The sequence below is a fragment of the Panthera onca genome, chromosome A2 (assembly GCF_046562875.1).
Source record: "Panthera onca isolate mPanOnc1 chromosome A2, mPanOnc1 haplotype 2, whole genome shotgun sequence".
Lineage (NCBI taxonomy): Eukaryota > Metazoa > Chordata > Mammalia > Carnivora > Felidae > Panthera > Panthera onca.
Genome location: NC_138340.1, coordinates 146,953,445 through 146,981,165, shown reverse-complemented (window position 1 = coordinate 146,981,165; position 27,721 = coordinate 146,953,445). Strand labels below are relative to the sequence as shown.

Sequence of the window (27,721 nt, the reverse complement as noted above, 5' to 3'; positions counted from 1 at the left end):
CACCGGTAAAAAAAAAAAAAAAACAAAAAAAACAAAAAAAACAAAAAAAAAACCTTAAGGAGTAGGGAAGCCGTGTGCCATCGTTTTGGTTTGGTTTGGTTCGTTCCCAGTCGTTAAGTCCGCCCGCGGGTAGCCCTGCCAGAAACTTAGCCCCAAAATTCAGAAAGAGCGAGAGACGGGCTGCGTTGTAAGAAAAAAGAGCCGAGAGGGAATATGCAGTCCTTGTGCTCTCGATGCCACACGGGCGGCGTGCCAGCTTCTTATCAAAAAAAAAAAAAAAAAAAAAAAAAGGAACATTCGCTGCAAATATCTGGCAGCTGTAGATAATGCTCCCAGCAGGTACCGGTTTGTCGAGGGTTATGCAGGCTTAGTCCCTGGCTTAGCCCCTGCGGTTACCCAAGTGCTCGGCACTCCCTAGAAAAGCCCTAAAAGCCCTACCCCTGAGAGCCTTGACCGTAGCTTCGTCTCCGCCTGACCCACGGAAAAACCCAGGCAAAGAGTTTCTCAGCGAATGACCCAGGGAGTTGAAAACCTCAATAATTGTATTCTCTTCCCCCTTACTAATCACTAAGCTGCCCCAAACCTCCTCACATCTTTCCCTGGCTCCCTCTTTCCATCGGGCAAAACTTGATAGTGGCCTTCGCTAGCACATCAGGTCAAGAATGCCCAAAAGAAGGCCACAATTGGTTAACGTCTAAAAATCACACGCGCGCCTTGGGTGTGGCGGCAGGTTGGAAAAGTATTTGTTCCCTGAGGGAATAATGCCGTGACCCCAGTGACTCGAGCTGCGAGTCCAGAGTCAGGGGCAGAGGCCCGAGAAGGTTAGTCCCGAAGAGGCTTAGTGTGAACTTTGGGAGAAGAGAGGCTTGTGAGGGGAGAAGATTCAGATGGTGTCTCAGTTCTGTTAGTTCGGGGTGCTGGGTTTGCCAATTACACCTCTTACCCTAATGTAAGTAGGGCCTTTGTTCTTTCCCAGATACAGAGCTGCGGTTTCTGGATGATGCTTGTAAAAAATCGAGGGGCTCAGTCGGTTCAGCCTCTTGACTTCAGCTCAGGTCATGATCGCACAGTTCATGGGTTTAAGCCCCACATCGGGCTCTGCGCTGACGGTTGGGAGCCTGGAGCCTGCTTCGGATTCTGTGTCTCCTTCTCTCTCTGCCCCTTCCCCACTCTCTCTCAAGAATAAACAAACAGTAAAAAAAAATTTTTTTTAATAATAAAAAATAGATATAAGCCAGTTCTTCCTGAGATGACTTTCAGTGACTTTCTATTCCATTTAAGTAATATGGAAATCCTTTAGCAGAGGCCTCTCATGTCCTGCCTTGATTACGTCTCCAGCCCTCTCTCTTCTTTATCCTTTGCAAGCTTTTCTCCTGCCACACTAAACTAACACACGGAATTGGCTCGTTTGAGTTCTGTGCTCTCTCAGGCCTCCAGAGCTCAGCCTAAGCCAAGCCAGGAGCACTCCACTATTCTTTACCTGGCTAACTCTTGTTCATTTTTCAGATTATTTCATTCTGGAAAATCATTCCTCGTCACCAGTTGTGGTTTTTTTTTAAGTTTATTTATTTATTTTGAGAGAGAGAGAGTGAGCGGGGGAGGGGCAAAGAGAGGGGGAGAGACAAGGAATCCCAAGCAGGCTCTGATCTATCAGCACAGAGCCCAACATGGGGCTCGAACTCACTAACTGTGAGATCATGACCTGAGCTGAAACCAAGAGTCAGAATGCTTAACCAACTGAGCCATGTAGGCACCACTCCTCATCACCAATTTTGAGGTTAGGTGCCAGTTTCTATATTTCTGTTGGCACCCTGATTTTCCTTCCTTATCTTAGCAGCTACCACAATACATTTTAATTTACTCTTTTTTTTTTTTTTTCCTGTTCTTTCTCCCTAAACAATAACTCTCATGCAGGTAGGAATTGTGCATATCTTGTTCAGAGTTACATCCCCAGGCCTGTTGGTTCTAGTACATAGTAGATGCTCAGTAAATATTTATTGATAAACAACTAAATTATGCTAAAGGAGAACTTGGGCTGCAAAGGAAAGAGAATGTGGGAACTTCTCAGACAGCAAACATGTATCCCTGAGGTGCTATTGCCATGGAGAATGTAAAGACCCAGGATAGCTTGGCTTCCTTGCAGCAAAGACTTTACAAGCGGTGGAATAATTTAAAGTATTCATATGTTAACATAAATATGGATATATTATGATACTGAACCCAAGATGTATGTAAATGTTAAGATAAAATAGAAGACTAAAGAAATTTCAAAATCTGCAGGAGTCTGCTAGTAGCTCAGATCTCTTGGAGATCTATCTTTATACCCTCCTCTGCGTTTGGGGCGTTGCCTTAGGTGATGGAGTTCATCAAAAGGATACATGGGGAAGGCCTGGAAACTTCAACTGCTGCTTCGTCCCTCTAGTGCCCCCACACTTCAAAGATTGGGACATATTCTCACTTTATGGGGAACTGGATAATGGATCATTATTATTCAGAGACCAGGAGCTCCAGTGACCTGTCATCTCGTCATCCCTTAAAAGCAATCATCTTTTACTCTTCTGATGCCTTCTCAGTATGCTTCTCGTAGTAAATACTTACCAGAGAAAGTAACTGATTGTATTTGGTTTGTCACTATTCACTATCTTTTCCTGAAAAAAAGAAAATTTATCAAGAGGCTGTGATGTGCCAGGTTTTGTCTAGGTGCAAGAGAGATAGGGATAAACAAGCCAGACAAGGGCCCTGCTTTCGTGGAGCTTACATTCTGATATGGTAACATGTAATAAATAAGTCAACTAGATAATTTTAGTCTGTGTGTTTTGAGTGCTAAGAAAAGACTACACTGGAGTAATAGTTAGATTGGATAGTAAAGGAAACTTCTCTAAGAAGGTAATAGTTAAGCTAATAGTTAAGCTATAGTAAGAAAGTGCCAGGCACACAAAGGCCTGTCTTGTATCAAAAAGATAAGAAATAACAGGTGTTGGCAAGGATGTGGAAAAAAGGGAACCCTCTTGCACTGTTGGTGGGAATGTAAATGGGTGCAACCACTGTGGGAAACGGTATGGAGGTTCCTCAGAAAATTAAAAATAGAAATACCATATGATCCAGTAATTCCACTACTGGGTATATACCCAAGAAAAATGAAAACACTAATTTGAGAAGATTGGGTGCCTGGCTGGCTCAGTCAGTAGAGCATGTGACTCTTGATCTTGGGGTTGTGAGTTAAAGCCCCATATTGGGTATAGAGCTTACTTTAAAAAAAAAATGAAAAGAGGGGCACCTGGATGGCCTCGGTTAAGCATTCAACTTGATTTCGACTCAGGTCATGATCTCATGGTTCATGGTATAGATCCCCATGTCAGAGTCTATGCCTGACACTGTGGAGCCTGCTTGGGATTCTCTCTCTCCCTCTCTCTCTGCCCCTCCCCTGCTCTCTCTCTCTCTCTCTCTTTCTCTCTCTCTCTCTCAAAATAAATGAATAAGCTTTAAAAAAAAAAAAGATGTATCCCTATGTTTATTGCAGCATTATTTTCAACATCCAAGAAATTGAAGCAATTCAAGTGTCCATTGATAAATGAGGAGTAAAGAAGATGTGGTATATACATATATAAAAGAATTAAATCTTGCCATTTGCAACAACATGGGTGGACCTAGAGGGTATTATGCTAAGTGAAATAAAGTCAGAGAAAGACAAACACCATATGATTTCACTTACATGAGGAATCTAAAAAACAAATGAACAAATCAACAACAACAAAAACACTCTTAAATACAGAGAACAAACTGGTGATTGCCAGAGGGGTGGTTGGTTAAGGGATGGATGAAATGGATGAAGAGGATTAAGAGGTACAAACAAACAAAAAAAAGAATTCTGACATTAATGAACTATACAGGATATATCTGATAGATATCCAAGGCAGATTGCCAAGTATGCAATATGAAGAATCTATTTTGGTCAAAGTCTTATACCTAGTCACTTTAGAGGCATTTGGCTTTCTTTTATTATTATTTTTTTTATAATAATGAGTGAGGGAGGGGCAGAGAGAGGGAGAGAGAGAATCCCAAGCAGGCTCCACATTGTCAGCGCAGAGCCCAACTCACAAACTGTGAGATCATGACCTGAGCCGAAATCAAGAGTTGGACACTTAGGGCACCTGGGTGCACAGTCAGCTGAGTGTCCGACTTCAGCTCAGGTCACGATCTTGTGGTTCCTGAGTTCGAGCACTGCATCAGGCTCTGTACTGATAGCTCAGAGCCTGGAGCCTGCTTCAGATTCTGTGACTCTCTCTCACTCTGCCCCTCCCTCACTTGTATCCTGTCTCTCTCTCTCTCTCTCTAAAATAAGTAAACATTAAAAAAAAAAAAAAAAAAGAGCCGGACACTTAACCAACTGAGCCACCCAGGTGACCCTGGCCACCTTTTTATCTAACCGATCTAGTGGTTGCTTCTTTTGGCTCAGGCACTAATTCCTGAGTCAAATTTTTCTCTGAGCAGCAGAGTTACTGGAGCTCCAGGTATAGCAGCTCCAGAGAGAAGAAACCATCTGTGGCAACCTTCTGCAGTAGGGGAGTAGGGGCACAAGAATAATCCGTGGAAGGAAACCTAGAGAATGTGTTAAAAATCTTAGTTTGGTCGTCGGTCTGCTACTTTTCTAGCTATGAGACCTTGGGAAATTCACATAACTTCTGAGTCTCATTTTCCACCTCTAAAAGTAAATTTAATCAAACCTATCCTGTCTATTTCACAAGGGGATTTGAAGATCAAATGAAGGAAGAGAATGATTATAGAGTGCATAGTTTGTCTACTATGAAATAATGTAAGTTCTCATTTAATTCATAGAAACTCTGAGATACAAATATTATTCCCCTTTCACAAATGAGAATAATGAGACTTAGAAAGGTTAAATAATTGTTGTCTTTGATTTGCTTCTTCACACGTGTGGGACAGAAGAGAGTGAGGTAAGGGTATTCCTTCCTCTGTCTGTAAGGTCACTCTGGGCCGACTGGCCCTTTGGACCAAAGGTCACATGTCCTCCTCCTCCCAGGTAGTCTCTCCACACCACTCTCTCTGGTTCTGGGTTCCAGTAACCACCCCTGCTCCTTGCTTCCTGTGGTTTCCTGGTATGTTCTCACACTTTTATAAATAGTCTCTTTATTAAGTCTCTTAAATTGCCCAATTTCAGAATGCCATCTGTTTCCAGCTGGGACCTTCAGTGATATAATAACTTATTCAAGGAGGTGTAGCTAGCCAGTGACAGCCAGAATCTCTTTGGTTCAAAAGCCAGTCCTGTTTGATCACATCCCATTCTTCTCAAGTGGGAAGAGACTTAGTAAATGGTAAAGTACTATTCAGATATAAGATGTTGTCAAAAAAGACTACCAGAGTTAAAAAGCAAAACCACTTTGGCTGATTTATTTATTTCCAGGCAAAGGAACACACTAGACTAAGGGGGAAAAGAGGTGTTTTTAATTGTAAGGAACAGGTTTCATGATTGTTATGCTCACTGAAGATTAAAATAACCCCTCTCAACAGGCTGGAATAAGTCAACAGTTCTGTACATGATTGGTTAAAACAAGCCCCATACTTCAGCGGTCAGAAAAAAATAAACCTTCAGATAGGTCTTGTAAGGATATTGCTTTAGCTGACGTGGGTCATGCAAAGTTCATGGTTTCTTTCACAGCTTTAGCTATTTAGGAGAGTAGGAGCACAATACAGTATTCAGTGTGCTATCTCCTAGGCAAGCTCTGCTGTAAATGGGAGAATTTCCTTTTACAATATTATGCAACAGATGAAGAAACGAATACCCAATTATGTTCAATGTCATGTCTAAGGTCATCCACACAATTGGCCTTTCACAGATATGAATCCAGAACCCAAGTACCTGATTCTCAGTCCACTTTTTTCCTCATGTATTTAGTGGGAACTTTTGAGGACTACACCTGCATTATTCTTCTTCAAACCCTCCATAACTGGCACATAGCAGATACTCAAGAAATATTTCCTGAACTGCATCTCTTAGTTCCTCCTAAATTTCTTCTCACCAGTTGTCTTAGGCAATTAAGTCTGCTATAACAAAAATGCCATAAACTTCATGGCTTAGATGACAAACACTTATTTTTCACAGTTCTGGAGTCGAGGAAGTCCAAGATCAAGGTGCTAGTAGATTCAGTATCTAATGAGAGCCCTCCTCCTGATCTGCACACATCCACCTTCTTGCATCCACCCCTGGTCCCCCAAAATGTGTGTCCCTCTCACTTGCTAAATACATTCATTTCATCCCAACAGCCCCAAAGTTCTTATAGCTCATTCCAGCATAAAGTCTAAAGTCCAAAGTCTTATCTGAATATTGAAAGAGCGGACCTAGACCAGCCGACTCCATTTTGTTCTGTGTCCTCCATCTTGAGTGACTGTGTCCCCAAGATGGCCCCCTGTCCAGGAAAACCGCAGGAAGAAATTCCTGCTCAAACCTCACACCACGCCTCCTCCCCTTGAGTAACTTCCCACTCACCTGTTCAAATTTTCTGTTCAAACCACGCCCGGCAACCTGCGCAACGGGACTCTGACCCTTCCCCATCCAATTGGCTAAGACCACGACCATCACCCCACCAACTGCCCCTAGATCCCTATAAAACCTTTGTGCTTTTGAAACTCACTCTCCGGCATCTCACCACTGCGTCAGTGCAGGTAGGGGATTGAGCTCGAGCTAGCTCGAATAAAGGCTCTTTGCTTTTGCATCGGACTCAGCTCCCTGGTGGTCTTTGGGGATCACGAATTCTGGGCATAACATTTGGGGGCTCGTCCGGGATCCCCAAGACCCCCGAGGGACCCCTGACCCGGAGAGCCTGACTGGCCACAGTTAGTGTCTGTTCATTCCCTGTCTCTTCCATGTGAGCTCATTTCTGAAATTCTGGTAGTGCCCGGCATGGTCTAAGTGGATGCACTGGAGGACCACGGGTTGGGAGTTTCAGAAGACGTTCCGATCCCCCCTTCTGGAGGGACGTGGATTCCCCTCAAAGGTCTGAGAAGAGGCAGGTCGCTCCCGCCGGTCGGTGTGAGGCCATCGTCTAGCTTTCAGTTTTGCTTCCATGGAGTTGGAAGACTGTTTCTATGGGCCCTCTGTTTGTCTGTTTCTGTGTTTCTCTGTTTTGTTCTGTGGACTTACTGGACGGACATTATGGGACAGACTCAGACTACTCCTCTAAGTATTACAATTGATCACTTTAAGGATGTCAGGGGAAGAGCTAACAACCTCAGTGTGGAAGTCCGAAAGGGTTGGTGGCAGGTTTTTTGTTCTAGCGAGTGGCCAGCTTTCAATGTTGGATGGCCGCCAGAGGGAACCTTCGACCTCCCTACCATCCACCAAGTCAGGGGTATCATCTCTCGGCCTAAGACAGGCCATCCTGATCAGCTCCCTTACATTATCACTTGGCAGGACCTTGTAGAAGACCCACCCTCTTGGCTTAAGCCCTTCCTAGCCCCACGCCCTCCGGAGCCAAAACCCATTCTTGTTTTGCAGGGGACAGAGAAGAAGGAGAACAAGAAAAGTCTTACCCAGCCTTCAGCACCCCTCTACCCTGTCCTACAAGGGGGGACTGAAGAATTAATTTTTCCTCCCCCATATAACCCCCCTAGGATGCTGGAAGAACACCATCCTCCCCCTCCGGGGGAGGCAGAAGGCAGACGCTGTTCCAAGAGCGGGAGGTGGAAACGCTCCAGTGGGAAGCCCGCCCTTTACCAGACAAAGGGCTCAGAGGCAGCAATCCGCCTCCTCCACCGACTCCACTATTCTGCCCCTGCGAGCCACCGGACTCCCAGACGCGGAGGGGAATCAGCCCCATCACTATTGGCCTTTCGCCACTAGTGACCCCTACAATTGGAAAGCTCAGAATCCTAAGTTATCCGAGAAACCAGCAGGGCTTGTTGATTTATTAGACTCTGTTCTTTTTACCCATCAGCCCACACGGGACGATTGCCAGCAGCTTTTGCAGGTCCTGTTCACGACTGAGGAAAGAGAAAAAATCCTCAGTGAAGTCCGAAAACTAGTTCCGGGCGCAGACGGGAATCCCACCACCAACCAGGCTCAAATAGATGCCTCCTTCCCCTTAACTCGGCCCAAGTGGGATTTCAACACGGCAGAAGGTAAGGAGAGGCTCCAGGTCTACCGCCAGACTCTAATGGGGGGTCTCCGAATGGCTGCTAGGAAGCCAACCAGTTTGGCCAAGGTAGGAAATGTGCAACAGGAAAAAGATGAGTCTCCAGCTGCCTTTTTAGAACAGATCATGGAGGCATTCCATACCTATACCCCCATGGATCCAGAGGCTCCAGAAAGCAAGGCAGCTGTTATCATGGCCTTTGTAAACCAATTGGCCATAGACATTAGGAGAAAATTACAGAAAATAGATAAACTAGGAGAAAAAAAGTCTGCAGGACTTACTGGTAGCAGCCAAAAAGGTATATAATAACCGGGAGCCTCCTGAGGATAAGCAGGCTCGCGCCATGGCGGCTGCCAGCAGCAAGCAGACTCGAGACCTGGCCAGAATACTACTAGCTACCACTGCTGACTCCCCCGAGGAATGAGACCGCCGTCTCTGGCAGCTGGCAGATGACTCAAGAGGAGGTAAAGGAACCACCAAGGGGGGGGAAGCAGAGGCTGCAGAAAGATCAGTGCACATACTGCAAGGAGATAGGGCATTGGGCCTGAGTTTGTCCGAAAAAGGCCGGCAGGAAGGGAAGCAAGACTGATCGAGTAAAAGTCTTAGAGCTAGATAAACTGAGTGATTAGGGAAGTCGGGGTTCGGATCCTCTCCCCGAGCCCAGGGTAACTCTTAAAGTGGAGGGGACCCCTGTTGACTTCCTTGTTGACACCGGAGCGCAACATTCGGTCCTCCACACCCCACTAGGAAAGCTAGCCAGCAAGAAGTCCTGGGTACAAGGGGCAACTGGTATGAGCCAGTATTCATGGACTACCTGAAGAATGGTAGATGTGGGGACGGGACGGGTATCCCACTCCTTTATGGTAATACCGGAATGCCCCTACCCACTGTTAGGATGGGACTTACTGACCAAGATTGGAGCTAAGATAACTTTCAGACAAGGGGGGCCTCAGGTCACCAATGGCAAGGGCCACCCCATCCAGGTCCTGACCATGAAACTAGAGGATGAATACCGCCTCCACCAGGAGGCGCTCCCGAGAGAGGATAATATAGACAGATAGCTACAAGAATTCCCATCGGTTTGGGCAGAGACAGGGGGAATGGGACTAGCTGCTCACAGGACCCCGGTCCTGGTAGAGCTCAAGCCAGGAGAAGGTCCGGTAAGGATCAAACAATACCCCATGTCTCAGGAGGCCCAGAAGGGGGATCCAGCCACACATCCGGAGACTATGAAGCCTAGGGGTACTAGTTCCTTGCCAGTCTGCCTGGAACACCCTCCTACTGCCGGTCAAAAAACCTCACACAAATGACTGTCGACCGTTACAAGACCTCTGGGAAGTAAGTAAGAGGGTCACAGACATACACCCAACTGTTCCCAACCCATATACTCTCTTGAGCTCCTTGGCACCCTCCAGGGTCTGGTATACTGTACTAGATTTAAAGGACGCTTTCTTCAGTCTGCCGCTGGCACCCCAAAGCCAGCCCTTGTTCTCCTTCAAGTGGCATGATCTGGAGGAGGGCTACAGCGGGTGTCTCACCTAGACACGGCTGCCTCAGGGGTTCAAAAATTCGCCCACCATCTTCAACGAGGCACTACACGAGGACCTGGGTGAGTACAGAAAGGAGCACCCTGGCCTCACCCTCCTACAGTACGTAAATGACATCCTGATTGCTGCAGACACGGCCAAGGACTGTGAGCAAGGGACCCAGGACCTGCTGGCTACCCGGGGGGCCTTGGGGTACCGGGCATCTGCAAAAAAGGCTCAGATATGCAGGGAGAGGATAAGTTACGTAGGATACATCCTGGAGGGCAGACAGCAGCGGTTATCAGATGCCAGAAAAGAAACTGTCCTGAAGATCCCTACTCCCACCTCCCAAAGGGAAGTAAGGGAATTTCTAGGATCGGCTGGCTACTGCCACCTCTGGGTTCCGGGTTTTGCTGAGATCACCAGGCCTCTATATGAAGCTACCAAAGAGGGGAAAACATTTGAATGGACTGAAAAAGAAGAAACTGCCTTTACTCAGTTAAAAAAAGGCCCTCATAAGTGCCCCAGCCCTGGGCCTGCCAGACATTACAAAGCCCTTCCACCTCTTTGTAGACGAACACAAGGGAATAGCAAAAGGGGTTCTAACTCAAGCCTTAGGCCCCTGGAACCACCCAGTGGCTTACCTATCCGAGAAGCTAGACACAATGGCTGCCGGCTGGCCGCCATGCCTAAGAATTATTGCGGCGACAGCACTCCTAGTCAAGGACGCAGACAAACTGACCCTAGGACAGGAGATCTGGATCACGACCCCACACGCCATTGAAGGGGTCCTGAAACAGCCTCCTGAAAGATGGATGAGTAACACACGTATGACTCATTACCAGAGCCTCCTACTCAACCCTCCATGGACGTGGTTCCACCCCAGTGCGGCCCTCAATCCTGCAACCCTGCTGCCCAACCCTGACCTAGATGCTCCACTACATGACTGTGCGGGGATCCTAGAGCAAGTACATGGATTCCGGATGGATGTGACCGACCGGCCCCTCCCCGATGCCAAGGCTACTTGGTTCACTGATGGCAGCAGCTTTGTGCGGGACAGACACAGGTATGGGGGTGCAGCGGTGGTCACCGAAACGGACACCGTATGGGTGGAGGCTCTATCCTCCAGAACGTCAGCCCAGCGAGCAGAGCTCATCGCCCTCACCAAGGCGCTGATGCTGGGAGCTGGAAAATGGCTTACCATCTACACAGACAGCCGTTATGTGTTTGCCACAGCTCATATTCATAGGGCAATTTATCAGAAGAGGGCGTTACTGACGGCAGAACGACGGACTATAAAAAATAAGCAGGAGATACTTGACCTGCTTACGGCCTTATGGCTTCCTGCCAAGCTGACCATTATCCATTGCCAAGGGCACCAGAAAACTGATAACCCAGTAGCTAAAGGTAATCGAAAGGCTGACCAGGCAGCCAAGGCAGTCCCCACCATGACCATACAACTACCCCTACAAATAAGTCCCCTTATTTCAGTCCCCACCATGACCATACAACTACCGGACCCGGGAGACCCAGTTTTACCAGACCAGCCCAAATACTCCCAGGAGGAGTTACAGAGGATCAAGAAACTCCCCATGGCCCGGGAGATAAAGGGATGGTGGTATACACCTAACAAGGAGCTCGTGCTGCCAGACCGGCTCGGAGTCTCAGTATTAGAACACATGCATTAGTCTACTCACATGGGGGCCCGAAAATTAAAAGACTTATCCAACATGCCAGAATCAAGATTCACCAACAGGACACCAAAATAGAGCAAGCTGTATCTGCCTGGAAGACCTGCCAACTCACCAACGCGAGAGCCACATCAAATGAAAAAGGAACCAGGCTCAGAGGCACCAGACCGGGAGCCCAATGGGAAGTCGACTTCACTGAAGTTAAACCAGGAAAATATAGTTATAAATATCTTTTAGTATTTACAGACACCTTCTCTGGCTGGGTAGAGGCATACCCAACTAAGCATGAAACGGCTCAGACGGTGGCTAAGAAGCTACTAGAAGATATCTTACCCAGGTTTGTTTTTCCTGCCATGATAGGATCAGACAGTGGACCAGCTTTTATCTCGAAGGTAACGCAGGCAGTAGCCAAGGCTGTGGGGGCAAACTGGAAATTACATTGTGCTTATAGGCCCCAGAGCTCAGGAAAGGTAGAAAGAATGAATAGAACCCTAAAAGAGACCCTTACCAAATTAACCATGGAGACTGGTGGGGACTGGGTGACTCTCCTACCGTATGCCCTTTACCAGGTTAGGAACACTCCTTACACCTTGGGTTTTACTCCCTACGAGATCATGTTTGGCAGGCCACCCCCTATTGTTCCCAACCTTCGAGCTGAACTTCTTGCTGAATTTAAAGATCAAGAACTTTTTCTTTCCTTGAGAGGGCTCCAGAAGGCACACGAGGACATTTGGCCGCGCCTCCGTGCCATCTGCGAGGCTGGCCCTACTCCGACACCTCATCAGTACAGGCCGGGAGACTGGGTCTACGTCAAGAGGCACCGCCGAGAGACCCTCCAGCCACGCTGGAAGGGACCCTACATCGTGATGCTGACAACCCCCACCGCTCTCAAAGACGGCATCACGACCTAGGTCCATCACACCCACGTTCGGCCAGCAGACCCCTCCTCGATCCGGAAGGACTTCGTCACGCAACGGGCCGTCAATCAGGACCAACACAACCCGCTCAAGCTCAAGCTACAACGCATTTGACCCACCTAATATTGGTAACTGTTAGCTCTGCTTGTCACTGCTCATGCTGCCGAGAGTCCCCACAGCCCCCAAAACATCACCTAGCAGATCATAGACACCAGCTCAGGGACGATACTTAATCATACTTCCCAGAGCCACCCCAAGGACACTTGGTTCCCAGAACTTTACATAGACCTCCAGACTCTGCTCCCCTTGTCACCATATGCCCCCGGATTCCATGCGCAGAACCTTTATTTCTACGTCTGCCCCGGCCACTCTTGCTCTAGCACATGCAGGGATGCGGCTGACTACTTTTGCGCCTCCTTGTCATGTGTCTTGATGGGGCACATCTGCTGGACCCCACCACGCACCAGAGATCTCATTGTGGTAAAGCGGCCCAGTGGCCCCCGACCACCATATGCCTGGGGGTGCGGTAATCCCATAGTTATATCCTTTACAAGCCAAGGTGAAAAAACAACAGGATGGGAGAGTGGAAAAACCTGAGGACTCAGGATATACGACCGGGTTAGGCTGGGAGCCAAGGACAAGGGAACATTATTTACCCTCTGAATGCAAGTGACTCCCCTTGCCCAGCAGTCCCCCACGGGGGTAGGACCCAACCAAGTACTAGTTCCCTGACCTGCCCCCGCCCGGGCGGCCATGCCCAGAAACACCCAGGCCCCGGCCACACAGCCCTCCATATCTCCTGTCCATACCAGAGCGTCACCCGCATCTCCTGCCCCAGGTCACAACTTACTATCTGATGCAGACCTCCTGTGGAGCACGGTTGTTGGAGCATACCAGGTACTAAACACTTCTAGGCCCGACCTGACCAAGTCCTGTTGGCTCTGTCTAGATGTCCGGCCCCCATATTACGAAGGTATTGCCATTAAAGGCAATTATACAACAGCCTCCAACTCTAGCTCCTGCAGATGGCAGCAGGCTACTGCAACACTAACCCTCCAGGCGGTAACAGGGCAGGGCACTTGCATAGGCCACGTGCCCCCCGGGCAGTCACATCTCTGTAATGAAACCCTAACAGTCCCCAGGGAGACAGTGTATCTACTTCCCCCGCAAAAATGCATGGTGGGCCTGTTCCAGTAGCCTCGCTCCCTGCGTCCACTCCCAAGTCTTTAACTCCTTGAAAGAAGGCTTCTGCATACTCGTGCAGTTGATCCCCAAGCTAGTGTACCATTCGGGGAAAAAAATACTTAACAGGTTAGGCTCTACTAACCCCTGAAGTAAGAGAGAGCCTATTACAACCCTAACTCTGGCTGGGCTCTTGGGACTGGGATTAGTGGGGGCAGGGACCGGAATATCCTCACTCGTCATCCAGGACAAAAACTACAGAACCCTAAGGGCAGCCATTGACTTAGACATAGAAAGAATTGAGAAATCAATTTCTCATTTATAAGAATCCCTTACTTCCTTATCAGAAGTAGTACTCCAAAACTGAAGGGGATTAGACTTATTCATGCAGCAAGGAGGACTATGTGCAGCCCTAGGGGAAGAATGTTGCTTCTATGTTGATCACTCGGGGGTCGTAAAAGAATCTATGGCCCTCATAAGGGAAGGGCTACAAAAACGAAAGTTAGAGAACAATCTCAGTCCTGGTACGAGTCTTTGTTCAACTGGTCTCCCTGGTTAACTACCCTCATCTCGTCCCTTTTTGGACCCCTCGCCATCCTGCTCCTACTAGTAACCCTCGGACCCTGTATCATCAACAGGCTGGTCTAGTTTGTCAGGGACCGCATGGGGGCCATCCAACTAATGGTCCTCCGTGCTCAGTACAAGGCCTAATAACAGAAGAGGACAAAATAGAAATGCAGCCGGTCCCATGATCGGGTCTGCAAGCTACATGACAAGGGGGGAATGAAAGAGTGAACCTAGACTGGCCGACTCCATTTTGTTCTGTGTCCTCCATCTTGAGTGACTATGTCCCTGACATGGCCCCCTTTCCAGGAAAACCACAGAAAGAAATTCCCGCTCAAACCTCACACCACGCCTCCTCCCCTTGAGTAACTTCCTGCTCACCCGTTTAAACTTCCCATTCAAACCACGCCCGGCAACCTGCACAACGGGACTCTGACCCTTCCCCAGCCAATCGGCTAAGGCCACAACCATCACCCCTCCAACTGCCCCTAGATCTCTATAAAACCTTTGTGCTTTTAAAACTCGCTCTCTCTCCGGCATCTCACCGCTGCATCGGTGCAGGTAGGGGATTGAGCTCCTGCTAGCTCGAATAAAGGCTCTTTGCTTTTGCATCGGACTCGGCTCCCTGGTCTTTGGGGATCACGAATTCTGGGCATAACAATATCATCTAAATCCAATATGGATGAGACTCATCCTGAGGCAGAATTCCTCTTCAGCTAGGAACCTGTGAAACCAAGTTAAGTGCTTCCACAATAGGATGGTAGGACAGACTAGAGACAGACATTTGCATTACAAAAGAAAGAAAGAAGGAAGGGGTGGTAAGTCCCATGAAAGCAAGGGAAACTAAATGAGAGCTTAAAGCCTGAGAATAATCCCCTTTGGCCCCATGCTGCCTTTAGCACCACCTTTTGGACCCCCAAAAGGGGGTCCAGTTGGGGATGGCCACTGTTTTACTGTCTTGCCTGAGAAACGCTCTCCAGCTCTCCAGCTCTACCCGGTGGTGGTCACACCCCCCGGGGCTCTGGGTAGCCCCGCCCCAGAGCTGTGGGTGGAAGCCATCTGGCCTGTTGTAACAGATGATAGCCTCTCTTTTGAAACCCTGATGGTACCCCTAATGATCTCGAATTGTTTTCAGGATCATTCTTTCCCTGTCTTGAAGAATAGCTTTTGTTCCAACCTAACAGCTCTGTGGTCCTAGTCCTATAAAATGCAAGACGTCCAACAGCCTTTCTTCATTCCGTCCATCTCCATCCCCTTCAGTTCAATGGAGTATCCCTGCTGGGGTGGCTGATTAGTTCTACGGTTCATATCCACGCTAATCTCTTTATCAAATGGTCAGTAAACCGTACCTTTAGTTTCTTTAAATATGCTTTCTCATTTTTTGTAATGTGGACAGTCTTAGGATTTTCCAAAGCTTTAAATTCTGGTTCCTTTTTGCATAAATAATATCATCAGTTCATATCTCTCTTAAATTACCAATAAGCCATCAGGAGGAACCAAGCCACTTCTTCAACACTTTGCTTAGAAATCTCAGCTTGAGATTTCACAGGGTACAAGAACAAGATTACAAATCAGCCAAATTCTTTGCTACTTTATAACAAAGATCACCTTTCCTCCCGTTTCCAATAACCTGTTCCTCATTTCTGCCTGAAACTGGAATGGCCTTTACTGTGCATATTTCTAGCAACATTCTATTCATGTACTATCTTAAAAAAAAAAAAAAAAAAAAAAAAAAAGCATTCTTTCCAGCTCTCTTCTTTCTGAACCCTTGGCAAAATCACCTTTAGTAGTCTCTTCACAACAATATTGAGTTTTTCCATCATGCACCACCCCCCCCCCCACTCCAGCCCCTACCCATTATCCACTTCCAAAGCTGCCTCCACACTTTTAGGTGTTTGTTACAACAGTACACCCACAGTTAGCCTGTGCTACTGTAACAAAAATATAATAGACTGGGTGGCTTAAACTAACCTTAACAATAAAAGTTATTTTGCCAGCAAAAAATGGGTTTACTCAGAAATAGCAGATGGGTGCCTGGGTGGCTCAGTCAGTTAAGCGTCTGACTTCGGCTCAGGTCATGCATTGTCTCACAGTTTATGAGTTAGAGCCCCGCGTCGGGCTCTAGGCTAACAGCTGGGAGCCTGGAGCCTGCTTCAGATACTGTGCGTGTGTGTCTCTTTCCGCCCCTGCCCCATTCTCACCCTGTCTGTCTGTCTCTCTCTCCCTCTCAAAAAATAAACTTAAAAAAAAAAGTTTAGAAATAGCAAATAGCAGAGATTGCAATTCAGGACGTGCAAGCTACTGCAAAACCATACATAAGTTCAACAAACAAAGGAGAGGAATGTTATTTTAGGAAGAAGAAAGAAAGAGGAGGTCCGGAAGGATTGTTTTGAATGAAAGGCCATTGGAGAAAAGCAAGAGTTCAGGGTGATGACTTCTCATTAGCTGGTTGCAGAGGCAGTCAATGTCTTGTAGAAGATACAATATACATCTTTTCTCTGTTAGGGCCTGTAATTGATGATTCTTTCCTGGTGATGATTCTTCTGTTGGGGCCTGTAATAGACACTTATGTTGGGAGTCTATAATGGACAATTCTTCCTATAACTGACATTGAGCGGTATGTCTGCCCTCTGTCTTCTTTAGTGAGGTTTTCCTTTATTAATTTTCATACAACAAACATTTATTCCTCACACACGCAGGCTGGGAAGTCCAAAATCAAGGCACCGGTAGATGCGGTGTCTACCACCCTATTCCTAGTTTGCAGATGGCAGCCTTATTGCTGTATTGCTGACAGAGAAGAGTAAAGGTCTCATCCCCCACCCTTTTTTTGTTTGTTTGCTTAATGTTTATTTATTTATTTTGGGAGGAAGGGGCAGAGAGTGGGAGAGCCCACTTAGTGGGTCTTGATCTCATCAATCGCTTAACCAATTGAGCCACCCAGGCACCCCTGGTCTCGTCCCCTTATAAAGGCCCTAATCCCATCAAAAGGCTCCACCTTCATGACTTCACTGAAATCTAATCACACCTTTCAAAGGCCCCCACTTTCTGAAACCAACACATTGGAGATTAGGGCTTCAACATACAAATCTGAGGAGAATACATTCATTCAGCCCATAATGTAGTTTATGATTACATTTTTTTTTTTTTTTAAATCAAAGGAGTTTGCTTAGGGATCACCTATAGATCAGAAGACTGGAAAGAATTAGAAGCATGGGGGCTGCCCATCCATTTTTGACTAGTAAATGAAGAAAATGATCATAGGGATTAGAATTTACCCCAAAATAATTCCCATTGAGCATTTCTTGCATACCAGGAATATGCATTATCTCAATTAATCCTCATAGCAATCCTGCAAGTAAACTCAGATTTTTGGAGGTCAAGATTTGACAAACTCATATGTGCCCTATTATCCAATTCTCAATGTATGCATTCAGGATTCAGAAGGCCAAGAGGAATATGTGATGTATTCCCACGACTAATGGTTCTGTCTCAGTCTTATTTCTGTTCTCTCATGGTTCCCATATTAACTCATTTCAATTTTGCTCGTTTGGAATCCTTTCTTTGAGCACAACATTGCAAAAAGGGGAAGATGAAAGCAAATTTGTAAGTAAGCTCTTTGCAGGTAAGGAGATACCACCTTTATTTTTTAGGACAAGGAACTTCTGCCAGCCCTGGTGGGACCTCTGTCCTCCCAGGTCACAGGTGAACACGGAGACTAGTTTCAGGTGTGAAGCTCAGGTCTGTCTGCTCCCAGGAGATGGCAGCAGCAGCCACCACAGCCTCAGTCTGCTGGAGATAGCAGACAGGATTCGTCCTTTTGCCTCTTGACATCCAAGCCTAGAAATTCCTGGTATTAGAGACCACTTTATCCCTCCCTTGGTTTGCTCGGCTTGGTTGGAGCTGAGGCACAGGGAATGCAGGAACTGGCAATGATTCGTCATCTCATAAACGCCTAGTTTTTTTGTAAACACTTTGGTCTGAACTGTGACCTTGAAGCATGTGTGAAGGAGGACCAGGAAGTCTCTGGCCAGAGAAAAGAGCTTCAAAAAGAAACAAATACAGTTGACCCTTGAACAGGGTTAGGGGCACCAACCTCCCTCCCCACTCTCTTGCAGTCCAAAATCCATGTATAACTTTTGACTCCCTAAAAACTTAACTACAAATATCCTACTGTTGACTGGAAGTCTTACCCATAACATGAACAGTGAATTAACACATATTTTATCTGTTATGCATATTATATGCTGTATTCTTACAATAAAGTAAGCTAGAAAAAGAAGAAAACATTATTAAAATCACAAGGAAGAGAAGATACCTTTACAGTACTGTACTATACTTATCAAAAAAAGAAATCCACTTATCAGTGGACCCATGCGGGTCAAAGCCACGTTATTCAAGGGTCAGCTGTAGGAACTTAAACACCTACATCCACACAGGTGTAAATGCAGAACCCCAGCTCACAGTTTGGTGCCACACAGAGAATATAGAGTCTCAACCCAGCCTCCCAGCTACCAGCCAGCTGACCTTGTCACCGAACCTGTCAGAGCTGCAGTTTCCTAGCAATCAGCTTAGCATGGATGCAGTGATGTAAAGTGCCTGCTAATTCTTAAATTATGAGTTACTGTACTTTTATTTTCTGGATTCAGTAAGCTTGGGCCTTCGCCCTTTCAGAATGTTAAAAATCCCAGACACAACAAGTGCTACAGGAGCCAAGTAATCCCAGGTGAGCACATATCCTGGTTCGGCGAACACTGCCAGGAGGTGGGCAGGAATCCCAGGAAATGTCTGAACACCACGCAGCTATGGATGAACTGTCAACTGCTGGGGGTTGCTTTGCAAATTACCACATCTAAATGAGGCTGACAAAATAATATTTCAGAAAGCAATTAACACTGATTCCTGGTGTATTTGGAACCAGAAGTCCTTTTGGGAAAAGTGAAACAGGCTCAGAAAAAAGTATCCTACTCCTCTGGGTAGAAATGTTTGAGGTTAAGGGGCACCTAGGTGGCTCAGTCGGTTGAATGTTGGGCTCTTGATTTCGCCTCAGGTCATGATCCTAGGGTCGTGGAATTGAGTCCCACCTCGGACTCCACACTGAGTGTGGAGCCTGCTTAAGATTCTCTCTCTCTCTCTCTCTCTCTCTCTCTCCCTCCCTGTACCCCTCTCTTCCACTCACGCTCTCTCTAAAATAAAAAACATTAAAATTAAAATAAATTAAAAAAATTTTTTAAGCAAAAGAAGTGTTTGAGGTTAAGGGAATTCTTAAGTCATGATCTGTCAGTGCTTCTGTCCCATTGTTACCGTCAGGAGCTCAACATGGTTTTTGCGAAAGAGAAAATGTAACTCCTCTCATTTCCTCCCTGCTTCATGACCTCCTTGTCCTGGTCTTCATCACCTGGACTGCTTCAACTTGCATCCATTTATTCAGTAAATACTTACTGGTCCCCTACTATGTGCCAGGTGCTGGGAATATACCTAGCTTATTAAGGAGGTCACAGTCAACTAGTCCAAATATGAAATGGGTTAAATATACAAAGTAGTCAGAAAGGATTAGCATATAAATATAAAATACAAAGTGACAATAGTGGCCATAGTGGTGGTTAGCAGTAGCATTATCTCCATAAGGACACAGGCCAAATATCTTTCCTAATTAAAGCTCTATCTAGAATATAGTAGACTCATCTAGACTAGACCTACAGGTGTTAGCCCCTGTGAGTCTGTAAGGCAACCTCTTCTTCCCCTTTCACATGAAAGTCATCATATGAGAATCCCTTTCTGAGTTAAGAAACTTTGGATCCAGAAAGACACTTTATTATTTTTGTTTATTTATTTTTGAGAGAGAGAGAGAGAGAGAGAGAGAGTGAGTGGGGGGTTGGGAGGGAAACAGAGGATCCCAAGCAGGCTCTGCGCTGATAGCACAGAACCTGATGCGAAGCTTGAACTCATGAACTGTGAGATCACGACCTGAGCAGAAGTCAGACATTTAACCGACTGAGTCACCCAGGCACCCCTAGAAAGCCACTTTAAATGGAAATATGTACTATGTCACCTGACATGAAAGGATCAGGCTGACTGGGGACGACTTCTTTATGTTTTCTGCGTTAGGACATCAGCACAGTTGATGATCGGGTTAAATAAGTTTCAGTGTTAGCTGAAACAGAGAACTACAAAATGACCAAAATAGAAGAGCAGAGTGACAGTGAGTTCAAGGTGGTTCTGCACTAGAAAAGAGAACCAGATCCAGCATGCAGAGCAGGTCAGAGAGTAAGGGAACAGGGATGTCGTGGGACAAGGGACTCGGCTGAGCTGCACAGTACACCGAACAAACACAAAAGAAGCAAACCAGTTCTCCTGGTTCCCCAACATCTCAGATCAGTCGGAGGAGGTCAACTGAAGTTTGTCTTCAGAGAGACACCAGATGCCTTCATACTGTTGGAACAGGACCAAATCATTTCTCAAATGCAAATTTTTATAGAGACCTTACATTGATAATTTTCATTTATTTTCTTCCTGTATATTTCCCAATAAGCTCAAAATCATCTCCTGTCCCTCCACCTCTACAACCAACTTCCAGCAATGCCACTTACTAAAGGTAGAGCACAAAGGTCAAGAACCTCTGGCCTTTGGCCTAATTTTATGCAATTTCATGTTCAGGTCACTGCTCTAAGAGCCCAAAAAATAACCAGCATTATAATGGGATTCTCTGGTGAGCATGTTCAGAGAGATACCACTGAGCAGTGGCTCTCATTCTTGGCTGCATGTTGGAATCACATGGGGAGCTTTTAAAACTTCCCACACCACATCCCCAAACAGTTACATATCAGGGGTGGGACCTAGGCATTGATACATTAAGTTTCTCAAAAGGTTTCTCTTTTTTTCTTTCCCTTAAAATTATGGATGTGGCTTTATTTACCAAAGATGCTGGCTGGGGCTGGTTCTGCCAGCCAGGTGCTTAGTTTCTCAAAAGATTTCTACGTGCAGCCAAGGTTGAGAACTTTTCCCCCTTATGCTTACAGGAAGCTGTTGGTACCTGACAGCTAAGCTCTCCTTCTCCCTTTGGAATTTGTCTTGAGAAGTAAGCATCAGGAAACCAGATGCAGCAATGGCAGCTAGTTTGGACCTCCACTTAGTCGTAAGATTCCCATTTTAACTTTCCCACCTTGTCCACCAGGTCTACAATGAAAAGTATTTGGTACTTAAAGTTGTGTTTCAGGGAGAATTGATAACAGGTGATGCCAGTGTAAACGCCATGCTCTAGAGACCCCACATTCATCCTAAAAGCAAACAGAAATGCTTTTTTAAATCCCCCATACTAGGTCTTTTTCCTCTCCTTTTTTAAATTTTTTTTTTACATTTATTTATTTTTGAGAAACAGAGTGAGACAAAGCGTGAGCGGGGGAGGGGCAGAGAGCGGACACACAGAATCTGAAGCAGGCTCCAGGCTCTGAGCAAGCGGTCAGCACAGAGCCTGATGCGGGGCTCGAACCCACAGACTGTGAGATCATGACCTGAGCCGAAGTCGGACGCTCAACCGACTGAGCCACCCAGGTGCCCCACCTCTCCTCCTTCTTTACCCATTTTTCTCTTCCCCTCTCTTCCTACCTATCTCCTTCACTCCTCTCCCATGCTACCACTGACTCTCTGTCCTATTCCTCTTACCCCTTGTTTATCTTTCATTACCTTCTGCATCTCCCCGTTCCTTTTGCATCTGACTTGACTCCTTTCACTCTTCATTGTCTTTTGTCCCCCTTACCCACAACACAGACCTCTCTCCTCTGTTTCATCATCTTTTCTGCTTGCTGCTCCTTAATGGACTATGCTATAGAATAAAACCGTTGTCAGATATTTATAATTACTGAATCAGGTATTTGTTGTTAACTTTAAAAGCAGATAAGTCGTGGGGTTCCTGACTGGCTCAGCCACTGAAGCATGTGACCCTTGACCTCCAGGTTGTGAGTTTGAGCCCCCCCCCCCCGTTGGGCATAGAAATTACTTCAATAAATGAAAGCAATTAAGTTCTGAAAATGCTATATATGTCTCTCCAAGGAAAAAGAAAGAAAAAAAAACTTGCTCATAGCATTCTTTAAATACTAACTATAATAATTATTTTTCTTATAACTTCCTTTATTGACCTAAGATTACTTTTGTCATGTAGTTCAGTGACCCTCAATACAAAAATGGTTCTTTGTTCTTCAACAATCCGGACAGCAGTAGCTGACACCACCTTAAAAAGAGAAACAAGCTAAAAACAGTAGTTGAGTGTATGCGCCCTGAATTGCATATTCAGTTGCAAAATCATCATTATCATTATTATTGTAATTGCAGAGAGGAGGCATTTAAATAATTGTTCAAAGTATCTTCTTGAGGAAATACGTAAATCAGGGCCAGCTGTCACAAATCAACCTACAATAATAATCCCGTATGTGCATCCTCAGTATTCATAGCAACTCTACAATAACAAATTTGTGCATTCATCTAATGTCCTTAAACAACCTAAAAAATAACAGACAAACCTTGATCAACTCCAGGGTCTCGCTTGGTAGTTGACCTATGCTTTTAAGCCGTGTTGTTCAGGGGAACAACCTTAGAATCAGAAGCCACCAAACAAAAATTGTACCACCAATTCAATGACAAACTGGGTGGGTAACCCAACATCTACCTGCTCTGTTATGGCAACAATTCTGGGTACACAAGTAGAGTGGAAACAGGATAGATAGACCAGCAGACAACTAAAACATTTAGGAGAAATATCCACAAAGATAGACAAAGATTGACTTGAAACTTGTAAACAAGCGGGAACTATGAGAAAAGAGGAAAGGTCTTGTTTTTAGTTTAGTGAAATCAGCCAAAAGTATTTGAGATTTTTCTCTTCCCAAGATACAGCTGTGAAATGACTAATAGGAATTAAGTGAGCCTGCACCAAGAACTGAATGTGCCACTTCACTGGGAACAGAAAATGTTCCCCTGATAGAGGCTGTCCTCTCAGATTAGTACCTTGGGTATTTTAAAGAGGATCAGCCAGACACAGATACGGTGCATTTACAAAGAACAAGAATTATCCAAGCATCTTTGAAACTTTTCGCTGTATCATTGGTGCTTTGGGATCATGTTTATGTCTTTAATTCCATGTCCCTGAAGAAACTCAGGGGAGAGGGAAAAAGGAAGAGGGAGAAAGAAAATTTCACGCCACGTTGTTTTTTCCTTGCTGGGCTACTGTCGTGTTCTAGTAGAAGTCTTCTTGCAGAAGATTTGGCCTGGCCAATTTAAAAAGGGTGAATGACCAGTACTTAAGAAAGTTAGTAACTGCCCTGATCCAACCTTCCCAGGGTCTAAAAATCACACAACTGATTGCAATGGATCAATATTATTTGCATATTTGCATATCCCCAGCTAAAATCATGCTTCCTACACACAGCCTCATCCTGTTTCAGTAATTAAAATATTTTTTCTACAAAAGTATCAGAAGGGGTACTGATTGACATTTTGAAAGATGTTTCAAGGCACAATCTGTGTATTTTTTTTCTCATTGTAAAAGTGAGACACCAACTAAATTCAAACTTCAAAAAAGTTTAAAGGGGAAGGGCACCTGGGCAGCTCAGTTGATTAAGCAGCTGACTTCGGCCCAGGTCATGGATCTTATGGTTCATGAGTTCCAGCCCGGCATTGGGCTCTCTGCTGTTAGCACAGAGCCCGCTTCAGATCCTCTGCCCCACTCTCTCTCTGGGATCCCCTGTCTCCCTCGCTCTCTGCCCCTCCCCTACTTGTATACATTCTCTCTTTGAAAATTATTTTTTAAAGTTTAAAATGGAAAGAAAAATCTCACTCTTATCCCAAGATAAGCACTGTTAACTATTTGTGTATTCTTTCCACATAAGCATATATAATATATACACCATTTTTATACAAAGCAGGTCATATAATATACAGTGTCCTATTGTGAGATAATAGAAAATATACATGTTGGTTTCTAACCCCTCAGTTCCTGGCACAGAGCTCCTAAGGCCCTTGTACATTTCTAAGTGATAAGAGCACCAGGAGCATCTTTTGTTCTAATATTTGGTCTTTGATCCCACTTCCTGACACAAGTTCCTAAATCCTTTTGATTTCCTGGCAATGTCTTTTGTTCCAGTGAGGTGGGCTCCTGGATGGCTCCTGAATGGGGGCTGATCCCCAGAAAGACCAAACCATGATTACAAGCTTGGAATTTTCAGCCCCACCCCTCACTCTCCACAGAGGGGAGAAGGGCTAGAAATGGAGTTAATAATTGATGATGCCTTCATGTTGAAGCCTCCATGAAAATCCCAATAGTATGGGGTTCAGAGAGCTTCCAGATTGGTGAACACATCCAGTTAACGGGCGGTTGACATAGCCCACCCAACTCATTCGGGACAGAAGATCCTGCACTTGGGACCCTCCCAGACCTCATTCTATGTATCTCTTCATCTGGCTGTTGTTCATCTATATCCTTTACATTATCCTTTATAATATAATAAACTGGCAAACATAGTGTTTCCCTGAGTTCTGTGAGCTCTTCTAGCAAGTAATCGAATCCAAAGGGTTAAGAGGTCATGGGAAACTCTGATTTGTAGCCAAGACAGAAGTTGTGAATAACGTAGGGACTTACTACTTGAGAATGGCACCTGACGTCAGGAGCAATCACACGAGACTGAGCCCCTAACCTGTGGGACCTTACTCTATCTATAGGTAGGGCCAGAATTGAATTAAATTGCAGGATACCCAGCTGGTGTCACAGAGAATTAGTTGGCATGGGAAAAACTCCCACATATCTAGTATCAGAGTATTGTGAGTGTGGTGGTAGTGTGAAAGCAAAGGAGACACACGGGAAGAAGACTGGGTTTTTCCTAAACACCCATACCTTGCTTCATTCATTTAATAATATGTCAGAAATATTTCCATGTCAATACATGTAGATCTTCCAAGATCTTTTAATCACTGGATATGCCATAATTTATTTAACCATTGCTCCATTGAGGAACTTTTAAATCATTTCCACTTTTTGGTATTATAGCCAATGTTTCCATGAATCATTGGGAACTTGTATGACTCTATCTGTAGAGTAAATTCCTTTAAGTGAAATTGCTAGGTCAAAATATATGTACATTTAAGATTGAATTAGATGTTTCCATATTGTAACCCCAAAATAGTTGTTCAGAACACATTTCTACCAACAGTACAAGTTCACTTATATCCTTGCTAAAACTGAGTTTTATCAAACTTGCAACTTTTTGTCAATCTCATAGGTAAAATCGTATCACATTGTTGTGATTTGCACTTTGTAGGCCCTAATGGAGTTGTGTTTTCTCCCCTGAGTAGTTTTTGCCATACTTACTTTATAAAATAATTGGCCATATTCTTTGCGCGTTTTTCAGTTTTCCTCATAAAACTGTTAAGCTTTCTTTATATAATAAATAAGCACTTTTTCTCTTGGGTTTCAAATAATTTTTCTTCTGTGCCATTTGTCCTTTGGTTCTATTTACAGTGTTTTCTTGTTATCACTGTTGTCATATTAGTTTTCACCATATGAAAGTTTATTTTTTTAATTTAATTTTATTTTTAAGTAGACGTCATGCCCAGCACAGAGCCCAGTGCGGGACTTAAACTCACAACCCTGAGATCAAGACCCGAGCTGAGATCAAAACTTGGATGCTTAACTGATTGAGCCACCCAGGCACCCCTACCATATGAAAGTTTTAAATGTTTTATACCAAAGCATTTATCAACATTTTCCTTTTTTCGTTTCTGAGTTTTGTCTCTGTTTTAAATATTAGCCCTCTTGTATGATGGTTCTCTTTGTAGTTACCACTTTAATGTATCAGGGCTTGATTTGAATTCCACTGTGTCATATAGTATAGGTTAAACAATTGGATTTTACTATGGAAAGAAGAAACTTACAAAGTCAAGGTCATTAAGAGAAGGGAAGATCCTCTTATTGTCCTTGGCTGACCTGCTGACCTCATGGAATGGGTTGTGTTCCAGGGAAGGGAACTCTGCCTCTCTTTTGATCTTTTCTTTGTATAGAACAGGTAAGTGTGAGAGTAAGCCTTATCAGTGAAAGGAAGAATCAGACTGTCTTGGCATTAGGCAGCCTGGATGTTAGTGCCAGCTATTTACCAGGGTCGCCTGGGAAACACACAAACTGCCCAGCATCTAGACTTTTGGGCCCATGGGATGTTAACATAAGCAAAGCCAGTGGTCCCACGGGAAGCTGAGCGTGTGGACAGCTCCTCAGCCTAGGAGAAACCCCTTTCCTCAGGCTCCATTCCTCCCCATACCTGGTTTGAGCTAGCTCATTGTCCACGCAATGCAGAATGAGCACCGAGATTCATTTACTATAAGCCCACTCTTTAGGCTTATTACACATTAGTTAAGGAGTTAGGGAATAGAGGTGAGATGGACTCCTTTTTTTATTCCCAACTTTTTATTTTGAATATTTTCAAAGGTCACAAGAATGACACAATGACTGCCTTTATATTCTTCACCTAGATTCACCAATTGTTAACATTTTGTCATCTCTGCTGTCTCTTTCTATAAATACACATTTTTATGCATTGAAGCATTTGAAAGTGAGTTGAATACTTTATGATGGTTCACTAAAATAATTCAGTATACATCTCCCAAAAATAAAGGCATTATCCCACATAAATGCAATGCCATTTTCAGACCTAGGAAAATTAATGATTCAATATCTTTAATTCCACATTGAAATTTCTCTAATTGTCCTAAATGTCTTTTATGGCCATCTTTTTTTGTTTGATCTAAGATCTTAACAAGGCCCATACATTACATTTGATTCTGTCTCTAGTCCAGGGTGCCAAGGTGAACATCCAGCTTTTCATTGTCATGACTGGGGGTGCTACTGGCATCTAGTGGATAGGGACCATGGATTCCTGCCAAGTATCCTATAATACACAGACAATCCCCCCAACACACACACACACACACACACACACACACACACACACACACACAATGAAGAATTAGCTGATTCAAAATGTTTAATCTCAACTAGTATTAAGATTAAAAAACCTCTCTAGTCTATCTAGAACAGTCTACTCACTTTTTCACTGTTGTTTTTCATGACACTGACTTGTAATACCCAGGCCAGTTGTAATGTAGAATGTCCCATGCTCCAGGATTTTCTAATTGTTTCCTCATGGTTAGTTTCCATTTGAACATATTTGGCAAGAATATTACTTAGATCATTGTAATAGTTAGCTACTACTGCATACCAACCCACCCCCAAACTCAGTGGCATTCTATTAACAGCCATTGACTAGGTAGTTCTGCTGATCTGGGCTGGGCTAAACTGATTTTGGCTGGACTCATTCATGGATCTGCAGTCATTTGGCAGATTGGGGGCTTGCTGGTCTAGGATGACATCAGCTAGGATGACTGGGCTCAGCTCCATTAACTGATCACACTTAGCAGGCTAGCCCTGGCCTATTCTCATGGAAGAGGAAGGATCCGAAAGAAAGTGGAAGTATATAATGTCTGTCAAGGCCTCGGCTTAGAACCAGCACTCTGTCACTTCAATTGCATTATGTTGGCCAACAAAGATAACAAAGCCAGCCTATATTCAAGTGGTAGAGAAATAAACTCTACCTCTTGATGGGAGTTGCTGCAAAGTCACATTAAAAGGGGTGTGGATAGGGACGGAAAGAATCTGGGTC

General features: G+C 44.9%; 2 protein-coding genes across 3 annotated transcripts in view; one reads left to right on the top strand and one right to left on the bottom strand.

The window, feature by feature from the left end:
- MKLN1 (muskelin 1) overlaps positions 1-27,721 on the bottom strand; it is a 379,442-nt gene that overhangs the window by 195,898 nt on the left and 155,823 nt on the right. The gene's annotated exons all lie outside the window — the stretch shown is intronic.
- On the top strand, positions 327-14,639 carry LOC132686227 (uncharacterized). Its single transcript, XM_081790576.1, has 3 exons — positions 327-339; positions 7,630-8,136; positions 12,073-14,639. The coding sequence occupies exons 1-3, from the start codon at positions 327-329 to the stop codon at positions 12,276-12,278; spliced, it is 726 nt and encodes a 241-aa protein (XP_081646702.1). The 3' UTR covers positions 12,279-14,639.

Excerpts from the sequence above, each read along its gene's own strand:
- LOC132686227 (XM_081790576.1), top strand. Across the intron at positions 8,137-12,072 it reads GGATTTCAACACGGCAGAAG|GGCTCCAGAAGGCACACGAG; the intron begins GTAAGGAGAGGC and ends TTTCCTTGAGAG.